Genomic DNA, 27,766 nt, shown 5'->3' on the forward strand with positions numbered 1-27,766 from the left:
GAGTAAGCGTCTTTTAATTTCATGGCTGCAGTCACCATCTGCAGTGATTTTGTGGGTATCAGGTGAGATTAAAACATGAGAAACCATTTTTTAATATTAAGAGCTCTACAAATGTGAAAATGGAAATGCAATCAAACATTTCCCCAAATACCAACAGAACATTGGTGGTTTCCTATAGACATGTGTAATAAAAGAAGACCTGTAATGGTCTAGTCCATCTGATGGGTAGATGGAGCTTCTGGTATGCTGTAAAGCCGCAGTAGAATGAAAAAGAGATGGCAGTCACCTTTCCTACTGGCTATGCCCAGGACATTTGGGAGACCTCCCTCTAGTGTTGGTAAGAACGAAAGGTAGGCAGGGTGAATTTTAAAGCCTGAGGCAGCACAATGGATTTGATGCCTCCTTTAGACACTGTTTTCTTTGTAGACAATAAGACAACATCCTCTCCCAAACAGCAGACATTCAATAAGCACTTGTTGATTGATTGGTCTCTGCATTCTTGGCACTCACTGGAACAGTGATTAGCCAGCAGAGACTGTAAAAACACCCACATTTTGGTAATAACCTAAATATCTGCATACTGTGAATGAGGAGGCTGAACGAAAAAATTATGTGAAAACAGAAAGTCAGCTCCCTACATCTCTCTCCTTTATCATTTTCTCTTGGCAGAAGCAGGACTTTTAACAGTGGTATATCTGGGCATCTTAAGGCATATGAAGGATGGAGCACTGCCCTGCTCCTGGGGGGGCTTTTGGTCTCTATATATGCTGTCCAATGAATCAATCAGTGATGCTGTTCATCACTCAAGTATGTGCTCCTCTCTGGCAGCTCCCAGCCTGTGCCTAGTGAGCAAAGCACAGTGTTTTACAGCTAAACTAAAAATCAGATCTCTTCTATACTGCTTTTCCCCAAGGCTGGCAAAAAAATATATTTTTGTTGTTTGATGGCTGCATGTCTAAGAACACACACACACACACAGAGTCATTCATTTGGTGGTCGGGCCCAATTGGCTGGGATGACTAAGAAAAACTACATTTGCAACCATTTGTTTAAAAAAAAAATAGCACAAGTGGAGTGAAATTGGTGTTTTCTGCTCAGGTTATCTGCCAGGTTAAGAATGCCTTCCTCCCTGCTTTTTAGAAAGCAGGGTGGGGATCAAGTATAGATATAAATTCGTATTAAACATTTATTTTAAGAAACAGACTAGCTATATTTTAAAAACAGGTGATGAAATTACAGTTGCTGAGCATTTTTATTTGATTTAGTATTCTAAGATGCTTATGTTCTATTTAAATGCTAGACTTTTGGCATTTGGCTATGGCATAAGCATCAGAATGGCCACAAGAAAATAACATAGAGATTCTGGGCCAGGAAATACTGTTTCTCTTGCCTAAACCTTTTTCAGCTGTAGTATAGCCAGGTACACATGGCTTTGTGTTTGCTGACATTTTCAGGGACTAGTTGGGGAAAAAAAGGTGGAATTTTTTTTTTCCTAAATCTCTCCTCCTTATCAAAGCCCTCTCAGTCCTACCGTGTCTTAATGAGTCCTAATTTAAATTTTAAAAGAATTTTGGAAAAGGTAACAATACAAAACAAGGTCCAACAGTAACACACATCAATAGCCTTGGCAGTTAAACCCTGATGCAGGTTTCCTGGTTTAATTCCTATGTAGACAAAGGGCATAAAAATTATTGGTTTTCTGCATTATATTCTCTTGTTAATATCTGTGACATCCTTTTTTTGGGTTAATCAGACACCAGGAAAGGAGATCACCTTCAACCCCTTGCCTTCCCTTAAGGAATCCACCATATCAATCTAGCAGGATAAGAGGACAATCTGTTTTAAAAGACTTTGAGGATAGTTGTTTTCAAAACTAACCTCTGTCTTTCCTGTTTTTTTTTCCCCCTTAATTGGGTACAGAGCAGAGAGGACCCACTTGGAGAGAGGTTAATCTATTACTTGAACAGCAGCAGCCATTTATCAAGTCTTGTGATAAATGATTACATAAAGGGTCTAGGCCTCACAAAAACCTTATGGAGTAGATATCACAGGTCCTATTTTACTCTTGAAGAAACTGAGACTCAAAGAGGTTTGGAAACTTGTCCAAAGTCAGTTAGTTAGTGAACACAAAGATATCAAAAAATAAATCCTTTATAGTCTTGCTTGGGAACTCCTAGAGAAACCACCTGCCAAGGCAGGTTAGGCACAATAGAGGTGGATTTAAACCCCGCGTCGGGGAGATCCCCTGGAGGAGGGCATGGCAACCCACTCCAGTATCCCTGCCTGGAGAATCCCATGGACAGAGGAGCCTGGCAGGCTGCTGCAAAGACTCGGACATGAGTGAAGTAACAGCACACATGCACGCACGTGTGGCGTTAGTTTAAGTGTAATGAGTGCAATGTCAGCAAATAAACTGGAATGAAAATGCTGTTATAAAGTCAGAGGAACAAATGAATCTTTAAGAAAAATGTAGCTAAGACTCAAACTTCGAAGCATTTGCCACCCTTTATGAATGTTCCTTTAGCTTATAGTCTGAATAGAAATGAGTAGGAAAAAATGCTTAAATTTATTATGTACTCATATAACACCATGTACATATAATCTACACAATTTTTTAAAGGTTTTATATTAAGAAACCATAATTAAAATTAGGATAAATACTTAGTTTATTAATTGTCAGTCTTTTCTCTGTACCTTGCCTTCAGAACTATACAATTTAATTTAACTATTTACAGAGGTATTTCTTTCATCTCATGAGAATATAATCACATAATCCCATACATTGCAACTGTTTCCTTTTAATTGTAAATCATGGCTGTACTTGAAAATTAGTCTATTATCACAGGAGATCTATCAATTTGATGGGGAATGTATTTGCCAACTAGAATGAAAAAAAGTTAATAAACATTAATAAGCATCTTAAATCAATCATTCCTTTACTCTTGATGTGCTGGTGGATATCAAGATTAATAAATCAGTCCAGACGAATCAAGGGAGGCACACAGAGAGGCAGCTTGATGCCACGTGTAGTTAAGAAGAAAGATGCTTAAAAACAAATTGGAAGATAAGGATGAGGCACTAAACCTGCAGTGAAATGATTTGTAAATTAAACAAAATAAATCTAGATAGTCATCCACATTGGTTCCTTATGTACCACTGGTGATAAAAGTTGGAGGAGAAAACAAAATGCTCGGTCAGGATAAATCATAACTGTTGGCAGCACACTGTGCAAGTTAAGAACACGGACTTCAGAGTGGGCCTGCTCCGGTTTCAATCCAGGCCCCACAACATCTGTTTTGTCACTTTGTCATCTCTTAACCTTCCTGTGCTTTAATTTCTCTAAGTGTAGAAGGAAGTTAGTATTATCTGTCTCACAAAGTTGAATTAAATGAGTTGATATTTTGTTAAGAGCTTAGAATAGCATCCAACATACAATAAGCAATGAGTGATTATTAAATAAATGATATCACTGGCTACTTGCTATCACTTTACATAGCCCTAGTAAAGTGTTCTAGGGCTTTCTCTGTACAACCGCTTTACTGAGGAGAACTGGGAGAGTAAAACAACCCTGCAATATTTAAGTCATTTTCTTGCTATTAACACAGAGTTGAATTGATTTCTTGGGTAGAAATTAAAATTTTTGTTTATCATATTAAAAATAAAAACTCATCATGTTATGTTTAAAACAAATATTACTGAGGCAAGCATTTTGTTACTGGCAAATACAGACAGACTGTTGTTATACAAATACAGTCATTACAAAGGCACCCAGATAATCAATACCTTGTATATCTACTGAAATGCAAAGCTTTTGTATAAACACACTTATCAGAAACCCATCAGCAGTGATCTACTTTTGATTACTATATGACAAATGGTCCAGAGAAGCATCAAAAATTCTATTATCTCATTTAGGACAAGTCTCAAGAAAAAGAATGAGTGGGGAAGCCAGATACATTATTTGCATATACAACAGCATGTCCAATTAACCACTTTGCTGACAGAGATTCATTTATTATTCATCTTATTCCAGCATATGTTAATACTTTGAGAGTAGACATGAAAAAATGACTGATACAGCACATCGAATTTTGGAAATGTTAAGTAAGGACTTCAAGGAAGTGCATAGCTTAGAGTGTTGAGAAATATTCTGTTATTTCAATTTTGGAAAGATGTAATATAGAGAATTATTAATTTACAGTGAGTATCTGGGCTCAAAGAGTCTAAAATGGCAAGACTTTCAGAAATCAATATGAAATATAAAATATGTAGACTACTAAATAGTGTTCTGCAAAGCAACTACAAAGTTTAATTTCTATAATATACCTTCCAGATAAAAATCACCAGAGGCATTTAAACTAGTCATGCGTTGGTATTATTTCTCTATACCAGCTTGTAATATAACTTATAATTGAAAAGTATAACTACATATAAAATGACATAGATATGAACGAGAGCATTTTTCTTGAAATATCCAAAAGAGAAGTTCCTCAGGAAAATGACATATTTCTTTAAAAGGTCCTGCTGCTTACCCAAATAAAAGTGCTAATTGAATAGTATATGAGTACCAGGACAGTGAGTTTCCATTTTTGCCCTAAATGCATTTTTAGAACATCATCACAATCACTCATAACAATGTGCTTCATGCTGTGGAACTACATGGATAATGCAATCTTAATGTAAAATTAAGATGAATTAATGTAAAATTAAAATGAATTCAAAACCATTTCAGCGTTAAGAAGCATCAGAAATACCACTCTTCTTTTCTAGCAGTTCTGAATCTTGTAGTCATGATGACTAAATGGTAAGTAATAGCCAAGACAGACTGAACCACATAAATAATTACATGCACCAAAGTTAGTCCAATGGCAACTCAAACAATCAAAATAACTGTCAGAAGTAGTGTCCAAGTTAGTGATGTCACTGCCTGTATTCTACCACACATGAAAAATCACTGCCTTATCATTTATTAAAAAGGTCTATTTCTTTCTCAATGATCATTTTCCAAGATATAGCATAATACTTATTCATCAATTTAGTTACATGGGAAAACAAGTCACCAAATATGTACATGAACACGAAGTCCATAACCTTGCTTTTAAAAACTGTGGGTCACATTATATAATACATTTATACTGGAGATCCCATAGCCAAAAAAGATCTAATATACTGAGTTTTGCAATGAAAATGTCTACAAGATTCATAGAAGCTTCATGTAAAACGTAATATGTACATAACCAAGTATCTTGACTGCACACTGGAGAAAAACCTTTCTACCTCAGTTCCAGTTCAAAAATCCACAGATATTAAGTTCATACAATAGACATAGTAGGTTCTTCTTGGCTGCCTGTATAGCTAGTGATTAAAAGGAAGTTTGTCCAGGAATCATCATTTTAGTCATAAAGTGTTTTATCATTATTACATGGCTAATATTACATTATTTATCACTGCCTGAGTATAGTGCTTTATGCTGAACTTTATAATGGTCCTTATTTTTTAATCCATCCCCCCTTACTATTACTTTTCAGCTAAATATCAAAATGCAATATTAAGTAAAAGTTCTTCTACCTGAATGGAAACATAAATTTCATATCTATACTCACCTGAAATTCTTAACAACTATTTGAGTTAACTATCTTTTTTGATTAACTTTATTCTTGATGAGGGAGAAGGCAATGGCACCCCACTCCAGTACTCTTGCCTGGAGAATCCCATGGATGGAGGAGCCTGGTGGGCTGCAGTCCATGGGGTCGTTAAGAGTCGGACACGACTGAGCGACTTCACTTTCACTTTTCACTTTCATGCATTGGAGAAGGAAAGGGCAACCCACTCCAGTGTTCTTGCCTGGAGAATCCCAGGGACGAGGGAGCCTGCTGGGCTGCTGTCTATGGGGTCTCACAGAGTTGGACACGACTGAAGCGATGCAGCAACAGCAGCATTCTTGATGAAGAAACAATTTTTTGTTGCTTTTTTGAAGTAATGACTTGGAAAATGATGAGAGTGAGACAAAACTCAGGTTTTCTAAATTCGCATGCCATATTCTTTTCAAAATCCTGCCTCTTAACATATTGGAGTGAGAAAGCAAAAAGTACTGGGGCTACTTAATTAAGTGACCCTGGAAGAATCTTCACCTCTCTAAATCTGTCTTCTTGTCAGCAAATGGTGATCATAAGTCCTGCTAGGGTTATGATGATGATTAAACGACACACTTTACATGAGGGCTCTGTGGAAATATATACATAAAATCCAGCTATTTTTACCAAGTTCTGTCAAAAGCTTGATGGAATTGTTATTTGATCAACACTGAAAAAACTCTTGCATTTTGTGAGGGAATATAATGTTTTAAAAAGCTATTACTGATTTTGGTGTGGAGAAATACTCTTCACCCTACACAGCCCAAAAAAGAACTCAGCTAAAAGACCACGTGAAAGGAAGCAGGTGCTTTTCTAAGAGATATTCTGTAGGACCTTAGTTGACAGGCAAGTAAGTACTCAGCAAGTTACCCTGAGCCTGACCCGCACATCAGGCTCCTGTGCAGCTAAAAAAGGCACCTCTACCTAATGAGGACAACTGGATGGCTTAAGGAGTCTGTATACAATCTTTGCAAAAATATCTCCAGTTACAGCATGTTTACAATCAATGAAGTTCTGGGAAAAGGCAAGAGTATGAGGATTTTAAGAGATCCTTATTGCCAAAAGAATCTTAAGACCTCAAAGTTGAAAAGGATCTTGTCCAATTAAAAAAAAAAAAGCATATGAATGACAAAACAATATAAAATGCCACTCTCAACATTACTATTGAGATCCTTAACACCTCTAGAAACAATTATGTCTTTCATTAAAAGAAGGCACACAATGGAGTGTAAATGAGGCACTGATAGCTGACTGTATAAAGATGGTTTTCTTTATAGGAATTAAGTTCAGTTGCTGTATTCTGTTCTCAAGGACCAAGGTTCAAACTGTCTTAGGTTATCCAGTGTTCAGGAAAAACTGGATAAACGAGTAGAGCCCCTCCTCACTGCTGGAGCACAGGCTTCTGGGAAGAGTATTCTAAACAAGGAGGAAGATGAGTTAGAAGATGAGGGTTCTACTTCCAACTCTGTTACCAATTTGCTTTGATTCTATGAATTCAGTTCATTCACATTATTTACAGCTCTATTGTCACATCTATAAAATGAGAGGAATGTGCTCCCCAAACTTTAGAGCTGGGAGAGAAGTGAGGTTCAAAGCTGTGATTGAATTCCAGAAGTCACACATTTACACACATTACTGGTTGAATCAGAACCAGAATTCCTGATTTCAAGATCTGGTTTTTCCTACTACATATGTATTCGCTCTGAAATCTCTTACAATTTTTTAAAAGTGTATTTTATCATGGTAAGAACACTTAACGTGAGGTTTACCCTCTTAGGAAAATTTTAAGCGTACAATACAGTATTGTTAATTGTAGTCACAATGTTGTACAGAAGATCTGTAGAACTTACTCGTCTTGTGTAATTGATACTTTATGCCTGTTGACTAGAAACTACTTCATTTCCTCTTTTCTCCAGCCCTAGGAACCACCATTCTGTCCTCTAATTCTATGGATTTGATTGTTTTAGATGTTTCATATAAGTGGAATCATGCAGCATTTTTCTTTCTAAGACTGGCTTATTTCACTCAGCGTAACACCCTCAAAGTTTATCCATGTTGCAACATACTACAGAATATCCTTCTTTTTTAAGGTTGAATGCATATTCCACGTTTTCTTTATATATTCAATCCAAATCACAGTATGATATCACCTAACACCTGTTAAGATGGCTGTTATCAAAAAGACAAATTTTGACAAAGAGGTGAAACTGGAACCCATATACACTATGAGTAGGAATACAAAATGCTACAGCTACTGTGAAAAATAGTATGGGTGTTAATCAAAAAATTATAAATACAACCATTGTTTGATCCAGCAACCCCATTTCTATCTATTTATCAAAAACAATTGAAATTAGGATTCTGCAGATGTCATCACTCCCATGTTACTGTAACATCCTTCACAATATCAAAATGTAGAAACACATTTTTTTTAACAAACATTTTTTGGGGGCCTATTATCATCTGAGCACTTAACAAATCCACGGTCCTATTTATTCTTCATGGAGATGTAACTCATTGTATTTTCATTTTATAGGTTGAAAAATTGCACTCAATATGCCAGCAAATTTGGAAAACTCAGCAGTGGCCACAGGACTGGAAAAGGTCCGTTTTCATTCCAATCCCAAAGAAAGGCAATGCCAAAGAATGCTCAAACTACCGCACAATTGCACTCATCTCACACGCTAGCAAAGTAATGCTCAAAATTCTCCAAGCCAGACTTCAACAGTACGTGAGCTGTGAAATTCCAGATATTCAAGCTGGATTTAGAAAAGGCAGAGGAAACAGAGATCAAATTGCCAACATCTGCTGGATCATTGAAAAAGCAAAAGAGTTCCAGAAACACATCTATTTCTGATTTATTGACTATGCCAAAGCCTTTGACTGTGTGGATCAGAACAGACTGGAAAATTCTTCAAGAGATGGGAATACCAGACCACCTGACCTGCCTCTTGAGAAATCTGTATGCAGGTCAGGAAGCAACAGGTAGAACTGGACATGGAACAACAGACTAGTTCCAAATTGGGAAAAGAGTACGTCAAGGATGTATATGATCACCCTGCTTATTTAACTTATATGCAGAGTACATCATGAGAAATGCTGGGCTGGAGGAAGCACAAGCTGGAATCAAGATTGCCGGGAGAAATATCAATAACCTCAGATTCGCAGATGACACCACCCTTATGGCAGTAAGCGAAGAAGAACTAAAGAGCCTCTTGATGAAAGTGAAAGAGAAGAGTGAAAAAGTTGGCTTAAGGCTCAATATTCAGAAAACGAAGATCATGGCATCTGGTAAATAGATAGGGAAACAGTGTCAGACTTTATTTTTTTGAGCTCCAAAATCATTGCAGATGGTGACTGCAGCAATGAAATTAAAAGATGCTTACTCCTTGGAAGAAAAGTTATGACCAACCTAGACAGCATATTAAAGATCAGAGACATTACTTTGCCAACAAAGGTCCATCTAGTCAAAACTATGGTTTTTACAGTAGTCATATATGAATGTGAGAGTTGGACTATGAAGAAAGCTGAGCACCAAAGAATTGATGTTTTTGAACTGTGGTGTTGGGAAAGACTCTTGAGAGTCCTTTGGACTGCAAGGAGATCCAACCAGTCCATCCTAAAGGAAATCAGTCCTGAATATTCTTTGGAAGGACTGATGTTGAAGCTGAAACTCCAATACTTTGGCCACTTGATATGAAGAACTGACTCATTGGAAAAGACCCTGATGCTGGGAAAGATTGAAGGCGTGAGGAGAAGGGGACGACAGAGGATGAGATGGCTGGATGGCATCACTGACTCAATGGACATGAATTTTGAGTAAGCTCCAGGAGTTAGTAATGGACAAGGAGGCCTGGCGTGCTGCAGTCCACGGGGTCGCAAAGAATCGGACTCGACTGAGGGACTGAACTGAAGTGAGGTTGAGAAAACAGTCTTAGGGAGGATAAGGAAGTTAGTGAATTTATATAAGGTGAGAAATTGGCAGTGGCCAAATTTTCACATAGATAATGATTTTGAGAATTATCTTCACCAGACCGAGCTGCCTCAACTACTTTTGTTAATACATTAGTGTGAACTTAAATCAGTGAATCCCCTGCCTTAAATACATTTGCAAAATAAGCCTTATTTCTATTTGAAAAATAAAAAGCTCTGTTTTTGTTAGAGGAAATATATGCAGCTACTTGGTGGAAAGCAATTGTGTAAGGAGCTCTTTCTGGAACATTAACATTAAAGGATAATGCAAAGTGATGTAGCTAAAATTCACTATGTTGATGTTTTCATCAGATCATTTCATGTTGAGCCCTGGATGATTTCTACATATACATAAAGTTTATAGCTTCTGTATTTATGCTCAGAGGCTATTTGTTTTTAAAGGGCAAGTTTGTTTAAAGATGAACCCTTTCTAACAATAGCTTGCTGTATTTTTGGAACTAAATTGCAAAAATTTTTGATAGTCATGATTGGGTATATTAGTTCCTCCTCTCTCCCCTCTGCTACCAATGTCCCCCTTGTTACCTGACCTGTCATGATATCTGGTGCACAAACACAAAAACATGCACATATTACCAAATGAATGAATGGAAGAAATCAATATATTAAAGTTAAGGGCAACTGAGACACTAGAGTCTTGGACTACTTGGGCCATAATTAATTCAAGGATTCTTCCAGGAGGATTAGCTGAGAAGCTTGTCTAAAATATCATGGCAGAGATCCACACTTTTGTCCAAGAAGCCAAAATAAGGAACAAATGTGGGGTAGGGTTACCTACTTTAGGAGAACATTCATAGCTAAAAGTGTTCTGAGTTACACATATGAATCAATTACCAGGAAAGCAAAATTATTCTTCAACACAGTAAAGTCAAGTATATTTTGAAAGGTGTTGTTAACTCTCTTGGTTGCTAGACAAAAGAGCAAAGGGATCACTCTATCATACAGCACCCTCCCGACTGTGAGGAAGACAAAAACCTCCTCAGAATCAATGAAGTGATCCATGAGACACCTGGCAGATGCCATCAGCCTCTCTCACAGTATCCACTATCGTTAATACATGCTGGCAGCAAGATGTGAAGTCCTGATCCTTGATAATGATTTCTACTCCAAGAGATTAACCATGAAAGCACATGGAGGACCCTCTCAGTTCAAGTTTCAAAAGCTCTGAGCTCATGCAATTGCTCTGGGCTATGGGCTGTGCAGAGTTGATTCTAATTCCTCTTTGACTCCAACTAGAGACTTGGCTGTATATTTCGGTACCCCTGTGGTGTGCCTCAGTATCCCTACAAGGAAAAGGGTATTCAAACTGCCTCCAAAAGCGCCCATACTTTTTAGAAGTTTAGTGTGTGTATGAAAGTGCTTCTGAAAGAGAAATGTTATCAATTTAAGATACAATTATTTTCCTTATAGAAGCGCATTGGGCTACCTCAATTATAAACCACACTTTTTAAAATCTGTTAACATTCCCTTCTGGGAAAGCCCTTTAATAGTATAAGCTAATCATGGCGGTAAAATTTCCGGAGCTCATACTAGTGGGAGGAGAACGGCTGGCGCTGCTATGTTCATTCCTATGATGGTTTTCTCTTTCCTTTATCTCCTGAAATTATTGAGATGCTCTAAGCTTATTTTTGAAAGTATGCAGAGGTACTTAGGAAATCCAGGAGCAGAGATAAAAACCTGAGCATCGTACTGACATCATTCTATGCTCAGCACATATGGCACCTCACTAAAGCAATACCAACTGAACACACTGGCTTATTCTGAACTCTTGCTGGCTTTCAGTAGCAGTCTTAATTACAAGCAGGCTTGCTTTTTATCATTTACAGTCACATAGTTCTCCATTTATTTGACTAGGAAAATTGAGTTTTTCTGTGGAGGTATTTTCAACCTTTATATATTTAAGTACATGCAAAATAAAATAGGATCTTGCAGTGATCTCAAAACCCGCTTCTCATATTCATTAAAAAAAATCCTCATCATAATCTCTGCAACTGGGTCAGCTTGCACAAAGATGCTCAGGGTAGCGATGAGTGCTTTCAGCACCCCGCAATCCTTGTAAGTGACACCTCGTAATAGTGCAAATGAAGCATGGCATGATGAGAAAATGAAGAAGAATGGACCTGGACAGTCAACCCAGCAGTTTTCAAAACACAGAGAGGAGACTCAATTTTGTTCCCTTGAATACACCACACATGATTTTTCTTTTACACGTTTGAGCACATGCATGCTTTCCCTGTTATGAGAAAAATGTCTCATGATTCCACAAAATCCTATTATAAGCAAACAGGGTAGCTCGTGTGTTCATCTATATATGTATATTTGCCATAGTCTCAATTTTTGAGCCAAACTTCATTTACACCTGCCTTGATTTTCAGCCAGGAGTTTATCATATTGTCACTCACCTTTGTGCTTTTCCTTCACCCTCATCTATGAGGCTCAGAGATTATTTCCTTGTGGGCTCTCTCTCTAATTAGCTGAATATTCAGAGAGTTTATTGACCCAACAAATTCAACATCACCTCTTTCTTATTAGGTTTCTTTTAAGCCATCACCCTACCTGCTCTGCTCTCAGCCTCTCTGCATCCCCACCTCAGTCGCGTCTCCACCTCACTCCTGTCTCTCCATCTTCCACCCTCAGAGGCTTATTTCATCCTTAACATGCCTCAGTTGTTCTCTAGACAAGAGTTTACCCCTCGTTCAAGGGAGAGAAGAGAGAAAGTACGAAAAACCCACAGCTGCTTTTATTTGGTGGAGGTTGGCTACTGACTGGTAAGTTTGCTACCCTGATTAAAAAAGGAAAAAAAAAAAAAAAAAAGAATATCAGAAAGCTTCTTCCAAAAGTATGTGTGAGAAGGGTGTGAGAGTTTCAAAAAGAAAAAAAAAATATGACCATACAACAGAACCTTCGAAGGAAAGAGAAAGTTTTCTGACTCAATAATACCAACTGCTGCTCACATACAATTCCCTCCGCCATCCATCCATCCTTTCCCTTTCCCAGCGATAGATACGCCTGGTTTTTCATTCACGCACAGAATCACTACATTCTGGTGGGAAGGAAGTGTTTGCAGAGACCAGCAGAGGGCGCCTGACTGGGGCAGAAGCTGCAATGGTAGGAGGACCAGGGTGCCTCTCCACGGCGGGGCCCCTCTTGGTCTTCTGTTTTTCCCACAACCCCCGGATGCCCTCCCATTTCAGCCACATCCCTTGGGAGACAGGCAGAGCCGCAGCAAAGAAGTTAATATGCATACAAGATTATTAGCCAAGCGCTCCCCACTGGTACAATTAGGTGCCCCACCCTCTCGCATACCCCATCTGGCTCACCGCACCCACCCACGCTGTCTGCCCCGCCCGCGCCCGGGCTCGCCTCCTTTCCTCCGGGTTCACACAATTTTGCACAAAGGCCGGGCAGTGGGTATGGACTGCACCCGGGAAAGGGAGCCGCAAGCTACCAGGATACTGTGGGCAAGGAAGAGAGCTAGGCAACTCCTTGCTGTTTCAGAGGGATCTTTCCTTCCTGTCACTTTGTGCCAAAAAAAAAAAAAAAAAAAAAAACACAACCCTTTGGAGGCATCACTCAGGTCTCCATCCTAGACACGCTGAACTGGAGAGAGTCCTAGAGAGGGAACTGGGAGAAGGAAGGGAAGGGATTCCTGGGCCCATTGTAAGTGTCTCAGCCACTCCTAAGGAAGATGCCCAGGGGATTTGTTCTCCTCAGTTGGGTTGGGCTGTAGCCTCTCACATCTAACCAGAACTGTCTCCAGGTGGGAAGCCTTCCCTGGGGAAGGGGCCATTCTGCTGTAACTAGCAGCTGCTGGGGGGTGGGGGGGGGGGGGGCGGGAGAGGAATTCCCTAGGGAGGGGTAAAGGGTTCAGTGAGGAACCAAGTCTGAAAGGGAAAGGGGCCCCCGCAAGCAAAAGAGGGAGAAAAAGATGTAAAAAGAATGTCCGTAACTTTCACCTTGCTTCTTAAAGTAACAGACTTTACACCAGGGGAAAAGAAAAATTGGGACTGGGGGAAGACACACACACACACACACACACACACACACACACACACACACACGCACACACACAAACTGCTGATGTTTTATTTATTGAAAACTCAGAGAATCTGAAATAGGCATTTATCTGAAGATGCCAGGAACCTGGCTTTACACTGCTGGCCATTCTGGAGAAGAAACCTGCCAACCAAAGCTTTCCTCCATACTCTGCTCTTTACAAAGGAATTCCCGGTTAGGAGAACAATTCTCTCTGTTCTAACTTCTCCTCCTCCAGGCAGACCTCCTAGCTTAATTATACCAGCCAGCACTGACCCACCTGCCCTCTTTGGGGAACACTACACTCTGAGGAAGGAGGACACAGGACCTCCCTTATCCCAACAGCCTTCAGACATGATCCAAAAAGAAGCATATAAGTGTGAGGGATGGGGAAAAGCGGATGGGGTTCAGGGGTCCTCTCTAAACTGGGTAGGGCCAGGCAATCATAAGAGAGGGTGCCTCCACCACCTTCCTACCTTCTCCAATTAAGAGAAGAGGTGGGGACAAGTGGAAATAGCCTCCTGTTGAGTGAGTCCCGGGACCTGCCACCATCACTGCAGTCTGGATGCTCTTTGGAGGAACGTGCGGGCTGGAACCTCTCCTTCCCCCAGACCAGGGAAGATGGGCAGGAGGTGGGGCAGCACACAGCACAGACAAAAGGTTCGGCAGAGCGCTCCTCTCTCGGGAGCTCAGGTCCCTGGGCAGAGCTCGGTCCCCTATTCGGCCACACTGAGTGACCTTCTCGCTAGTAACGCCCCCTTCCCGCGGGGCCCAGGCGCCCGACCAGGGATGGTCCTTTAATAGGTGCCCACATCTCTCTCCCGACACCCCCCGACATGGAACGCCCCTCCCACCCCTCACCACAAACACCCGCGACGCCTTCCTCCAACCCCTTTCTATTGTCTTCAAAGAGATAAGTGGCTCCCACCAAACACACCCAAATGCACCTCCCTCCCTCGCGCTCCCATTTCTCCGAGCCTTAAGGGCCGAGAAGCGAGTGCAGGGTTGGAAGCGGGGAGCGAGGGAGTAGCCCGCGAGAACTTGGCATCGCAGACCCACCGTGTCCGCCTCGCAAGGATGCCGGTGACCTGTAGATTGCAATAGGCACTGAATGATGCTTGCTGCTGCCATGGAAATGGTGGATGTGGTGCGCTCCCAAACTGGACGCCCCCCAAGCCACTCCTAGGAGGCCGCTGAGGGTGAGCGGGACTATCCAGAGCAGGGCCAGGCGCCCCCCCGCGCCGCCGCCGCCGCCCCCAGGCGAGCCCAGCTCGGCTCCGCACCGGAGCATCCTCTGGTACATGGCGGGGCGCCCGCCGAGGGGCCGCCGCCGCGGGAGGCAAAGTTTGGGGCGCGGGGAGGGGAGAGGGCGCTGGGGAGCGGGCAGCTCAGGGTGGGCTGCAGGGCCGGCCGCCTCACCGCGCCAGGGCACCCATCCTCTCCCTCCTTCGGACAGTCTTCTCGGGGTCCTGGAGTCCGCCGTGCCTTGCACCCCAAAGATTCCGAAACATAGCCGAGGCGAATGCAGCTGATAGGGGCTTGTCCGGAAAGGCAGTCCCGGGGAACAGCAAGCGCGGAGCAGGCGGCTGCTCCCAGATTTCCAGGGCTCCAGGTTCTCGAGAGATACTCCCAAAGAGTTTCGGGCGAGTGCGTGCCGGGGGTGGGGAGCGGGGAAATGGTTTAAAGCTCCTCCCGGAGGGTCCTCACTTCTACATGACAGCCATCCACCGCGAATCCACTAGGTAAATCCGTTTAGCATTGTGTGTGGGAACCGAGGAGGCCACTTCGCCGGCCCAACCTCCTTTCAAGGGAGAAGCAGACCCCATGGACTCCAGGCGCCCCTTCGCTCCATTCAGCTCGGGCCGGCTCGCCCGCTCGCGCCAGCCTCCCCCGGGCAGCGCGCGGAGCAGCGGCGCGCATCGCCTGCTCCCGAGGCAATCTCCGCGTCCGCCGCCTCCTGACACTTACGCCCGGCAAGGGGTTCAGAGGGAAGAGTGCACCCTTACGAAAGAAGCAGGGATCGAACGGGGGAAAGAGAGCTGGGGAAAAGCAGAAGCAGACAAAGGAGTGGGGCGAGGTGGGGGGGGGGGGGGGGGGAGCAAAAGAAAAAGAAAAAAAAAAAGAGAGAAGAAAAACCACACAAGCTGGCGAAGCGAGGGGCTCTATGCAAATCTGCAGTCTCCAAACAGCAAATCACTGAAGCTCGGATGCAATGCAGAGGACGAGCCTATGTAACGAGGGAGGCTGGTCTAGCTTCCCACAAAAATCGCCCTGCTTTGCCTCTCTCAAGCATTCTCCACACATCAAAGGGACACGTGTACCGCGATGCGGGGAACACCTAAAAGGCAACTCTCCCTCCTCTGCCAGGTGATCCCGCCGTCTGAATTACAACGGCAAATGGCACCCTTCCCCTACCCCTACGGTTTAGATGTAACCAGTGTCTTGAGAGCTCTTAAAAGAGAAAGAATTCGGCTCTTTTTATTGGACCAAACTTGTTCTGCCAGGTGTTCAAACCGAATCTGCGAAATATGGCTTGACACCATCTACTCAAGCATCAGTTTTGATGATCTGTTAATTACACATATTACTCATAACAAAGAGCCCTGGTTCCTACTACAATATCCTATTTCATATAAGGCAGTAGAAGTGCAGGGAGCCAAACTACACAAGGAGGAAAAGGAAGGAGTAAATCTGGCCATTGAGGAAGAGACAGAAAAAGAGAGAATAAGAGAGAGAAGGAGACAGCTGAGAACGGATGACAGAAGAAAGAAACAGTATGAATGAGACTGTGTCTTGGTCCAACATTTTAGGGTTCTTTAAGAACCCCCAAGATCTCTGTAAAAGCACAGCTATGAAGATCTTTTATATGGATGCAGTTCTGCTTTTCTATTATCATGTTTCACAAGGAAAATAACACCAACAATTCAGGAAATAAAAATTCCTTAATCTAGTACCCCTAAGGAAGAGAGGACATTATATTCTATTGGTGAAATGAAGAATCTTTAACCTGAAACCATGTGTCCTGGAAAAGACAACACACAACTGAGAGTAAAAATCTTAGCATGGCAAGTAGACTTAGCCATGACGACCACAGTCACTGGCAGCGGCTGCTGCTGCTGCTAAGTTGCTTCAGTCGTGTCTGACTCTGTGCGACCCCATAGAAGGCAGCCCATTAAGCTCCCCCGTCCCTGGGATTCTCCAGGCAAGAATACTGGAGTAGGTTGCCATTTCCTTCTCCAATGTGTGAAAGTGAAGTCACTCAGTTGTGTCTGACTCTTAGCGACCCCATGGACTGCAGCCTACCAGGCTCCTCTGTCCATGGGATTTTCCAGGCAAAAGTACTGGAGTGGGGTGCCATTGCCTTCCCTGCACTGACGGCTAGTAGACAAGATATGGAAGTATGATTAAAACAGTTCCCTGGTTTCTAAAAGAAGATAAAAACTATGGCATGACTAGTGGCTGGACTTTTTTTTGTGTTTATTCCTATTTAAAGACAAAGGAAAACAACTCTGAGTAAGCACTACCTCTCACAGGCTACTTACTGTCTATATAATCCCTTATGCCAACAAAATTATGTATTGAAAAAAGGAGTTCTAGAAGGATTTGATACAAATCATCCACTCACCCAATTGGTCATTTAGATGAATGGCACCCCACTCCAGTACTCTTGCCTGGAAAATCCCATGGACGGAGGAGCCTGGTGGGCTGCAGTCTGTGGGGTCGCTAAGAGTCAGACACGACTGAACGACTTCACTTTCACTTTTCACTTTCATGCATTGGAGGAGGAAATGGCAACCCACTCCAGTGTTCTTGCCTGGAGAATCCCAGGGACGGGGGAGCCTGGTGAGCTGTTGTCTATGGGGTCACACAGAGTCGGACACGACTGAAGCGACTGAGCAGCAGCAGCAGCACTGCTTCCTAGTTCATTCAGAGTCAATCCTGGGACTCTGGTGGTCACTATGTTACCGGTGTACAGGGACTGCCTAATCAAATGTGTAGCATTCCAACACCTTACATCCTTGGCAAAAGTTTACTTTATTTTACTGAAAACATAATGGTTCAGTTCAGCTCAGTTCAGTTGCTCAGTCGTGTCAGACTCTTTACAACCCCATGAACCGCAGCACACCAGACCCCCATGTTCATCACCAACTCCCAGAGTCCACCCAAACCCATGTCCATCGAGTCGGTGATGCCATCCAACTATCTCATCCTCTGTCATCCCCTTTTCCTCCTGCCCTCAATCTTTCCCAGCATCAGGGTCTTTTCAAATGAGTCAGCTCTTCACATCAGGTGGCCAAAGTATTGGAATTTCAGCTTCAACATCAGTCCTTCCAATGAACACCCAAGACTAATCTCCTTTAGGATGGACTGGTTGGATCTCCTTGCAGTCCAAGGCACTCTCAAGAGTCTTCTTCAACACCACAGTTCAAAAGCATCAATTCTTCGGCTTTCTTTATAGTCCAACTCTCACATCCATACATGACCACAGGAAAAACCATAGCCTAAATAGCTTAGTCAGGCTAGTGAAGGTGCTTTTATCTGTTTAAATACACCATGTCTCCCAACTTACCACAACTGCTTAAAGATCAAGAGAACCCAAATCCAGCACTTTCCACTGTGTCCTGTTCCCATCCTTATCCCCAATCCATTTTCTCTCATTTTGTTACTTTTTAGCATGTGGGTTTTAATTCACTAGATTGTAAATATCCATTTTTAAAATATCCAGTAAGCTTCAAAAGGAAAAATGAGGAGCACTAATTTAGGAGATGGGAAATCTGGGCTGCCTTCTTGGCACTGCCATTTAAAATACTGGTTATGTCACATTAGTAACCTAGCATCTCCCCAAGGCTCTGTGGCTTCCTTTATAAAACAGTCATGTCCCTGTCTTTCCTAACAATCCCACAGGGCAGGAAGGGTATAATGTAATATTTAATGAGAGAGGGCTTTAAAATATATCAAACACTCCACAGGGTACAGGCAGTATGTCTCTCGTTCTGTAGAGGTCTAACATATTGGAGCTGATGGGCCTACACCATTCATCTGGTTCCTTTCCATCTATAGATATGTAGAGCACTGCATGGTTCTCTGATAGCCTGGTTAAGCGTGATGATCTGTCCTTCCCTTCCTAACTAGATAGTAGATTCCTGAAGGGGAGAGGAGACAAACCTTCATTTGTACTCCCTCTAGTGCCCGGCATTTGTGAAATGAAAATGTATCTCTTAATGCATATAGTCAATTGTCATTATTTACAGAAATTATGGTCTAAAAAGTGACTATGAACACTGATTTAGGGAATACAAACCATTGCTCCTATGGGTTAGGTTCCTACAAGTCTCTGGTCACAGTATTTTCATCAACAGATTGATATATAACCTTATTTTATTGTTTTCTGTTTAAAGACATTTTCACTGAAAAAAAAAATATATATATATATATAGTCAATTCATAACACTGAATTCAGAGCCAAGATCACTATAACTTAAGCCTGAATGAAGCTTCTCTAACCTACTTATTTTCTCCGTAAGACATATCATGGCTTTCTTGCGCTCAGGAACATTAAACAGCACTTCAACATTATGTTTAGGGACTGTTTTAAACAGCAAAATCACCAACAAAAAGAACAGAAATGTGAAAAATATGGTACTAAATAGACCACACAAAGGACATTTGTTTACAATATAAGCTGAAGGCAGAATGTTGCCTTGTTTGACCTCAACTGGGAAGGCGGGTGTTTAGGACTCACATGTTTTGCCTCTCTGTGCATGTCTGTTAAGGATCACCTTGGTGCCATGAGTACTGATTTGGGGTTATAAATTTTATTGCAGAGGTGAGGTCACACCTGTGAAAAACAGGAATTTACTTTCTTGAATTAACAAGAAGGAGGGGGTGAAATTTGGGAAATGATTTGTATAAATGAAAGAAAAAGGAATAGAGTAAGTGTAGAAGATTTTGATGAACCTTTCCAAGAGCACTCGATGAACAAAAGACTCCCCTGACTGTCTTACATTATCTCAGGCCTTGGGAGATGATGGTGGGGTTAGGGAAGGCATAGGCCAGGAATCTCAGTTTTATTGGAGTCTCAAGGGCTTAAGAGGAAATATTTTATGACTGCCTTGAAAGAAGAAATTGTAGCTGTCTGGGGCACCTTTGCAATACTTAGGAGGTTCTGGGATGGATTCTGTGATACAGATGCTGCAATATTTGTTATAAATGACTGTAATTTGGTGGAACAAGGAGCAATTCTATCTAGAAAGTAGAGAAAAGTCTTCTGAGCAAACTCATGCCTAATGTGGATGAAGCAAATAAAGCTTGTGCTTACTCTTGATGTCTCTTCAGCGGGTCCATTCCTGAGGCTGGAAGTGTATTATTTAAAGAAACTGAGGTAGCGCTGACATATGTTCTCACGTGAGTAAACAACTGTTTGGAGGAGACAAAGTGCTTGGCTGCCCGTAATTTACTCTTAAATATTTCACCATGGACAATGTGATATAAATGTGTGTCAGTACTGTTCTATGTCTCAGGAGAATTGGTTGCTTTCACCAGGAATGCATGCTCTAATGTTTCAGCCAGAACCACAGAAGTCAGAGGGGGCTTCTAGAAGGCTTGAGTTATCATCATCTCCAATCATGATATGGCTTTGCTCATTAATTGGAATATATGTTGGAAACAGGTTATCATTAATGACATAAATGGCTTGTCATTTTGTTAATGGAGGTTAAGAATGGATGTCTTTGGTGAAATCATTAACATTCAAGATAGGTGGACTGGTCAAAATTTTTATGAACATGCTTTGCTTCTATTTGAATAGACTATGTGGATCTAAGAGACCTTTCACCCTTTACTGTAAGAAATAGTGCCATAATACTAGTAATAATAAGAACTAACACATTTGTAACTGTCACAACTCTGAGAGATGTAAAAGAGTGAGATCATTTAGTCATCACAAAACGATATGAAACCAGTGCTCACTGATCCCTAACAAAACTTGATCGCTTAATTCTAATAGATGAGGATCTGAATGCTACCACTGAAATACTGCCATATTTGCTTCAAGAAATTCTACTTGCAAGACATTTTTGGGAGGTGGTGCTTAAAAGAACCAGGAGTTGGAAATTAATCAAGCCTCCATAACAGGCTATAAGATTTTGTACCTACTTAGTAATAAATGTCTGCTTCTGTAGCAAAAGTTGGTCTGCGTCTTAAATCCCCTAGGACCTGTGGGAATGCTTGGGAGACTGCTTCACCCTCCCCTGCCTCTGACTACCTTGCGTACCAAGATCTACCAAGAGAATCTAATATCTATAAATGGGAGGCTATTCTAGATTCATTCACAGCCCATGATTCACAGTGGACAAGAAGGCAGGTGATTTAGTGTGAAGAAATGGGAGATGGGATTGAAAGCTGAGGGGAGAAAAGAAAGAAAATAGATGAAGAAAGAGAAGAGCGTGTAGAAGGGGGAGTGTGCACAGAAATGGAAAAGGACAGGTCACTTCAAACTATTTTTTCCTATTCCTAAAATCAACCCTTTTGCCTCAAGAAGCAGGATGGTTGTCAGGCAGACACTTTCCAGCTTTTTGTATTTTTCTTAACACTTAATTGGAAATGGTTACAGCTCAGTATTAAGCTTTTAAAATAGAAAAGTAGACACTAAAACAGCAGAGAGGAAGTATATTAAAACCCACAGGCAGCGCCAATCTTTTAAAAATTAAAAATGAGAGTGTCAGTCATGCATTTTGAAAGAAAGAGAGAACCCATGTATCCATCTACCTGCATTTCTGGGTGGGCACTGAGAGACAGTAAGGGGGGGGACCGAGGAGAGGATGCTCTCTGTGAAGCTGGAACGACAAACCTCTGATCCTGTTACCTTTGTGGGTTATTGCAGATCCCTAAAGGTGTTCTGATAAAAAATCGGGGAAAGAGAGAAGAGACAAAGGAAAAAAAAAAAAAAAAGGAAGGCAAGAAGGAGGGAGGGAGGAAGAAAGAGAATGAATGAAAGAGGGGGGGAAGGGAGGGAGGGAGGGAGGGAGGAGACATGCCAGGACTAAAAGCATCCCTGGAAATCTTGTAGTTCAATCTCTTCAGATGATAAAGTTGAGGTCCACAAAAGTAATAATGATACCAAAAATTCAGATATACTTATGATGTGTTTACTTATCTGGAAGTGCACCTTCATCTTCCACCACCCATAGTCTCATCATAGATGTAGATTGGTGAATTCAATCCATGTACCCACTACCTAGAACCTCCACACTGATATACCAAAGGAGGCAGAGTAGCGGGAACCCAACATGAGACAGCACGATGCCCAGTTTACTCAAAATAAATTAAAGCCTGCGGTTGGATTTGTGAAATATCAATCGATTTATTCAATCACAGTTAGTGGTGTTTAGGCCTGAAATATTTTATGCTCCCTATCTTTTCTCTTGCCCTTTTAAACTAAAACTTAATTTTGACATCTGACATAAAATTCATTGCCTAAGCACCAAGGCTGGGTCATAGACATTTCATTATCAACTGCCTCTTTAAGTGTTGTGGGCATTACTTTGGCAACAACCAATCATATACTTTCAATCATTAGCATCTTATATTGTTTGTATAGTTATTTAAATGAAGTTGTGTTGCTGACAAACTCTTCCCCAGGTTCATACCCTCTGATGGGACTGCATTCATAGTGTAGAGGAAGAATATGCGGCTTGAGTGCCCAGACTGTGGGTTTGAATCTGAGTCTGTGATTATTATCCATCTGACACTGGGTTTAATGGACCCTTACCCCCATTTCCTTGTCTGTAAAATGATTATAACACTGTGTAATGAAATAGAACAGCCTCTAAAATATATTAAGCACTAAATATAAGTTACTGCCACTTACTCACTGTGCATATTTTAGGTAGTTATTAAAGACATACCAATAATGAGCTGTAACAGGATTTTTACTTTTGCCCAATTTCAGACTCTTCCCCCTCAGTCAAGTTCAGCCACCTCCATGATTCTGTTTCTCGAAAACTGTGATGCTCAAACTTTAGTGTGTCTGAGAATCACTAGAACGGCTTATTAAATCATAGATTGCTTTGCTTTTGATTCCCTTGATCTGTACAGTGGCCTGATAATTTGCATTTTTAACAAGTTCCCAGGTAATGCTCATACTGCTGGCCCAGGGGAATTAGATTTTCAGAACCACTGCTCTGTCTGAATGTCAAAGTCTTTAACATGGGTTTTATTAACCAACACCGGGAGGGCTTTCTAATTAAGCTCCTTACCAATAACTTTGCCTCTCTGGCTGTGTACTCTAAACATAGACAGCAGTGCTGTTCCCAGATCTTTAAAGCATTCTTTAAAGACTTCAAGATGTCTACCTTATAAACCTAGATGTTCTCATTTCACACCATGTAACTATAAATTCCTTTCATTCTACTTAGAAAAAACTATTTTCTTTTCTCTCTCATCTTTTGAATTTGAGCTCACTGACTGCATGACATTACACTCTGAATCTGACTTTACTAACTTATGCAGGTGAGAATGCTTGTTTCCATATAAAACCTAATCATCCAAATAGGCAGGTACCGTTTAAAAAAGAAAAAAAAAAAAGTAGTCCCTTTCAGGTCCTGGCATTTCAAGTTTTCAGTCTGACCAGCATCAACTACGGGAGAGATCAATGACAAAAACTGACAACCCGGGAGCTGTCACCTACATCAGCGGTGGCACAGTCTGTCACATACATGCATCGCTGCAGAAGAAAGCAACACGGCATTATAGAGAATGGAACTAGAGTTGAAGGACAACTATAAGGCAAGTGAGGGTGATATAAAAACTGAGATGTAATTTGCAAATTTCTTAGTAAATAGAGATATTCAAATCTAGAACCAGACATCATACCCATGCCATGAGTTTAATTTCCTGAACGCTGGAGTACTTGGAGCATAAACCAATCTGATGTATCTTTATGGATATATGTTCTGGAGCATATGTTGCCATCTGAATTCACTAAAAATAATTTAATCATGCAATTTGAACTGAATCTCTAAATAGGTTTGTCTGGGATCTATAATCTAATCACCATCCAATTCAGGACAAATAGATTACACACTTTGTAAGAGTGATATTGTGAAGTTAGCACTACAGTTAGTTAGTGCGATTATCCCGCTACAAAGATTGCTGTTCCAGGTAATTCAAAGTTCTTTACCATGGCATATTAAGCCCTTCAAAATTTGCCTCCATCCTGCCTCTGCCTTATTTTTATCTCAACTTCTGCCACTTTCCCTGCAAACATCCTAGGCTCCCGCCACATGACCTTCTCTTCCCTAAACACACTATATTTTTTCACTTTTGCCACTGCCCATGCAATTCTGTTAAAAGATTATCTTTTCTCCTTCCTATGTCTCTTTAATAGCTCATTTATTCTTCTATAAAATTGTTGGAAATTTTTCTAAACTCTGTCAGTTAGTTGCTAAACTTCCTCAAGTATAGACTATCAGAAATACCTAAAAAAAAAAAAAAATACCTGAAGTATGTAACAGTATATTTATACTATCATTGTGCTGAATGAATGGAATATCAAAATAACAGATTAAATGTATCTCTGTATGTAGGAGTTTAAAAAACTCCTTATAAACCAAAAAACAAAAGAAATGAAACAAACCCTCTTCAATTTATCCTTGCAGGCTTTTGATGAGCTCGTTCATTGCCTAACATATGTAAGAAATTTAGGTTAAACTTCAGTTTGAATGATAAATTGGTTATGAAGAATAATGGAATTCATTATCATTTTCCTATTCATGTTGTATACAGATGTCTGTCTTTCCTCTTCTATGTAAAAGGAAAATCAAATAGCACCAAGCAAAGTTGCTTGCTGCCAAGTTGAACTGCCAAGGAAACATTTATAGCCAACTTATAAATCCTTGAAAATAGGGCTTTATAATGGAAATACTGGCAGCATTTTAACTATAACCATTCAAATAATATCACTATAGCAGAACTTATAATCCAATATACCTGTTCTGGGATGGATGAGAGACTTAGCTATAGGTTTTGGGAAAACTTCCAGTGGCTTAATTCAGATTGAATGATCATTCCATTCGAATCTCTTAGGATATTTATATTTATTTCCAAATGTGTAGTATATATTCCAAAATATTTATTCTTAAAATATAGAAAATATTTTTTGATACTTGCATAAAAATATATGACCTCTGAGAGGCATTTCCAAAAATCATTAATCAGTTTTTTTTTTCAACTGTCGTCTTTTTCTTTCACGAAAGAATTACTTTCCTCAGCTTTTCTCTGTTCTGTTGCTGAGATGATTCCCCCAGAGACTTGTGTGTTTATCTTGACAGGTGTAAGTAGATCTGTGGACCTCTATGGAATTGTTCCTAGTTGTGTTGAGGTACAGTAGAAAACACTACGTCTGCAAACTAATGAACTTACCTTATTGCATTCTAAATAAAATAAACCACCCAGCGAGTGGAATTAATCTACTAATGTCTTCCTAATGAAGCTTTCATTAGGCATATGGTGTCATCTTCAATATTTAATACATGATAGGTATTAAAACAAAGCATATCTGGTAATTTTTTAAATGCACACATGATGACTGCCTTGTATATTATTTTCAAATGAACTAGTTCACCCTCAGATTGCTTTAGGCACCTAATCAAAGAGATACAAGAAACATTTCTAGACTTGAGTGAATGTTTCACATCCAAATGGAAAGAAGAATTGTCTTATCTACCATCACCCTTAAATAATTAAAACTAGATTTGCTGTTCTAATTTTTAAGAATGGAGCTATATAATAGTGTGCAATTTTCTGTGCAATGTAAAATGCCACTCATTAATGAAATTTAGGAGCCAGATATCGAGAATGGAATGGTGTTAGTCCAATTCACAGTGGTTTGCTTTAAAATAATGCTACTTCCTAGCATAGCAAACAGCAGATTAAATTCTGATTGAACACTTCAATGGTCAATGGAAGATCAGCTGCTAACATAATCTGTATCCTTTCTTATTGGCAAGAAAAAAAAAAAGCAAAGTATAATGCAGAAATACCTGCCTGCTTCAGAAATTCATCAGTTTGGGATCATGTGCTATCTTATTCCGTCTAACAATTATAGTACCATGTAGACAAGCCACAGAGAAGTCACATCCTCATTGCTGTACTAAGCCAAATTCTTAATTTCTCATTTCAGGTTGTCATATAATATTATCTCCTATCTTGGAACAGTAATCACGGTTGTCCAAATGAGACTTGAAGATCTTATCAGTCATGCATTTTACTATTATTATTAAAATTTATTCATTTAAATGATTCTTTGCTGCCAGGCCTTTCAGAGGCTAGAAAACAGACACAGTAAAAGAGTAAAGGTGGGTCTTTTTTCCTTCAGCAGTAGGAGCCAGAAACAGTATGAAAGCAACAGGTCATGAAGAAAGGCAGTTTCCTACTTGAGGGATTAGACAGTACCCTCTTTTGTACTGTTCAATCACGGTTTTGGTTATTTTTTCAAGTGATACTGATTTTTTTTCAATTTACATAGTCTCTAGAGAAACTGCAAGAGATCCCCAAACACAAACCATCTCAGGCAATCAATAAAACAGATTTTAAAAAGCCCTCATTTATATTTACTGGAGAAGGCAATGGCACCCGACTCCAGTACTCTTGCCTGGAAAAACCCATGGACAGAGGAGCCTGCTGGGTGCAGTCCATGGGGTTGTGAAGAGTTGGACATGACTGAGTGACTTCACTTTCACTTTTCACTTTCATGCACTGGAGAAGGAAATGGCAACCCATTCTAGTATTCTTGCCTGGAGCATCCCAGGGACGGGGGAGCCTGGTGGGCTGCCGTCTATGGGGTCACACAGAGTTGGACACAACTGAAGTAGCAGTAGCAGCATTTATATTTACAGCCTTGAGCAAACCTTCACACAGCATATAAAATAATAATAACAATAAACTAAACCACAACACAAGCTAAAGATAATTAGTTTGACAAGGAAGACTTTGAACTGATACGTGAGGCTTTTTTCTTTTATTCTTTAGGGAAAATACAGGTGATTTTTATTTTGAAGCAGCTCACATTTGCTAGCATTACAAAATTGAAAACTATGTAAGTTTCAGCAAATGTTTGCTGTCCTTTTTGGATTCACAACAATAATGACTGCCATCAGTCAGTATTGCATTCAGATTTGAGAACATTTGAAGCATAAAACTGTGCTCTTGAATATCATGTGAAAATCTTAATCACTTTAAAATGCTTTTACATTCAAGGAGGAGTAGGGCATAGTCTAATAGAGGCAAACAACAGTTATATGTATAAAATGGGAAGTAAAATCATGAGGTTGTTTTCACAGCCCATTTTTTTTTTAAGGTTTATTGCTTATGAGTCATGTTTAAGGAAGCTGCACTTTTTCTATGCTGGACTGTTATATCAGATAATTAAAAACAGAAATTTCCTGTAGCTAAATAGTAGGGTTGTGACAAAACCTTATTACTTATCTCAATATATTCCTCAGTTACCCAGTTTGCCTAGAATCCTACATTTCATACTATTAACAGACACCTGAGGTATGGTGGATGATTAGTAAACAAAGCTCTAACTTTTATTTTAATCATTCTTTTTTACCACTTTGTCAAAATAGTGATGCTAAGGCAGTTTTGATCTCAATAGCCTATAGAGACATTAAAAGCAAGAGAACAAGTATATTAACATAGATATTTCTTATTTTATATATAACTTGAGTGATATTTTCTAACTTGGTGGAATCATCTACTGTATAAACTTGGGAATTATTTGTGAAAATTAAAGGGAATAGGGAACTATACACAGAAATCAAATTAGAAGAGTACAGATCTACACTCCAATAGGATAAAATTTGACTGTTAGAATTATACAGTCTTAGAAGAAGTTTGAAGTTGTCCAGTGTGGCTGAGATAAGCAGAATTAGGAGCAATAAATGATATTATTTTTACCCAGTAATAGATTAAAAACAGGTTAGTTGGGCAAATGAAGTTTGAATCCACTGGGTTTCCAAAACTGGGAATTAAAGGAAAAAAATCAAGAGTTGGATTACTATCAAAGAATAGAAAATAGGTTACAATTTTCCAGATTAAAAAAAATG

The 27,766-nt window shown here is 40.3% G+C and overlaps 1 protein-coding gene across 23 annotated transcripts in view; it reads right to left on the reverse strand.

Moving 5' to 3' along the window:
- The window catches only part of NRXN1 (neurexin 1), a 1,219,761-nt gene that overhangs the window by 452,050 nt on the left and 739,945 nt on the right, over positions 1–27,766 (reverse strand). For 2 of the 23 annotated variants that reach the window (XM_019970128.2, XM_019970127.2), the window contains exon 1: positions 14,718–15,722. The exons of 19 other annotated variants lie outside the window; for them this stretch is intronic. In XM_019970128.2, the coding sequence (XP_019825687.2) occupies positions 14,718–14,961 (244 nt within the window). In that variant the 5' untranslated portion in view covers positions 14,962–15,722. Of the gene's footprint in view, positions 1–14,717; positions 15,724–27,766 lie in introns of those variants that run through there. 2 more of the 23 variants (XM_019970129.2, XM_019970126.2) reach the window with 2 other exon arrangements.

This window comes from Bos indicus, chromosome 11, assembly GCF_029378745.1.
Source record: "Bos indicus isolate NIAB-ARS_2022 breed Sahiwal x Tharparkar chromosome 11, NIAB-ARS_B.indTharparkar_mat_pri_1.0, whole genome shotgun sequence".
Lineage (NCBI taxonomy): Eukaryota > Metazoa > Chordata > Mammalia > Artiodactyla > Bovidae > Bos > Bos indicus.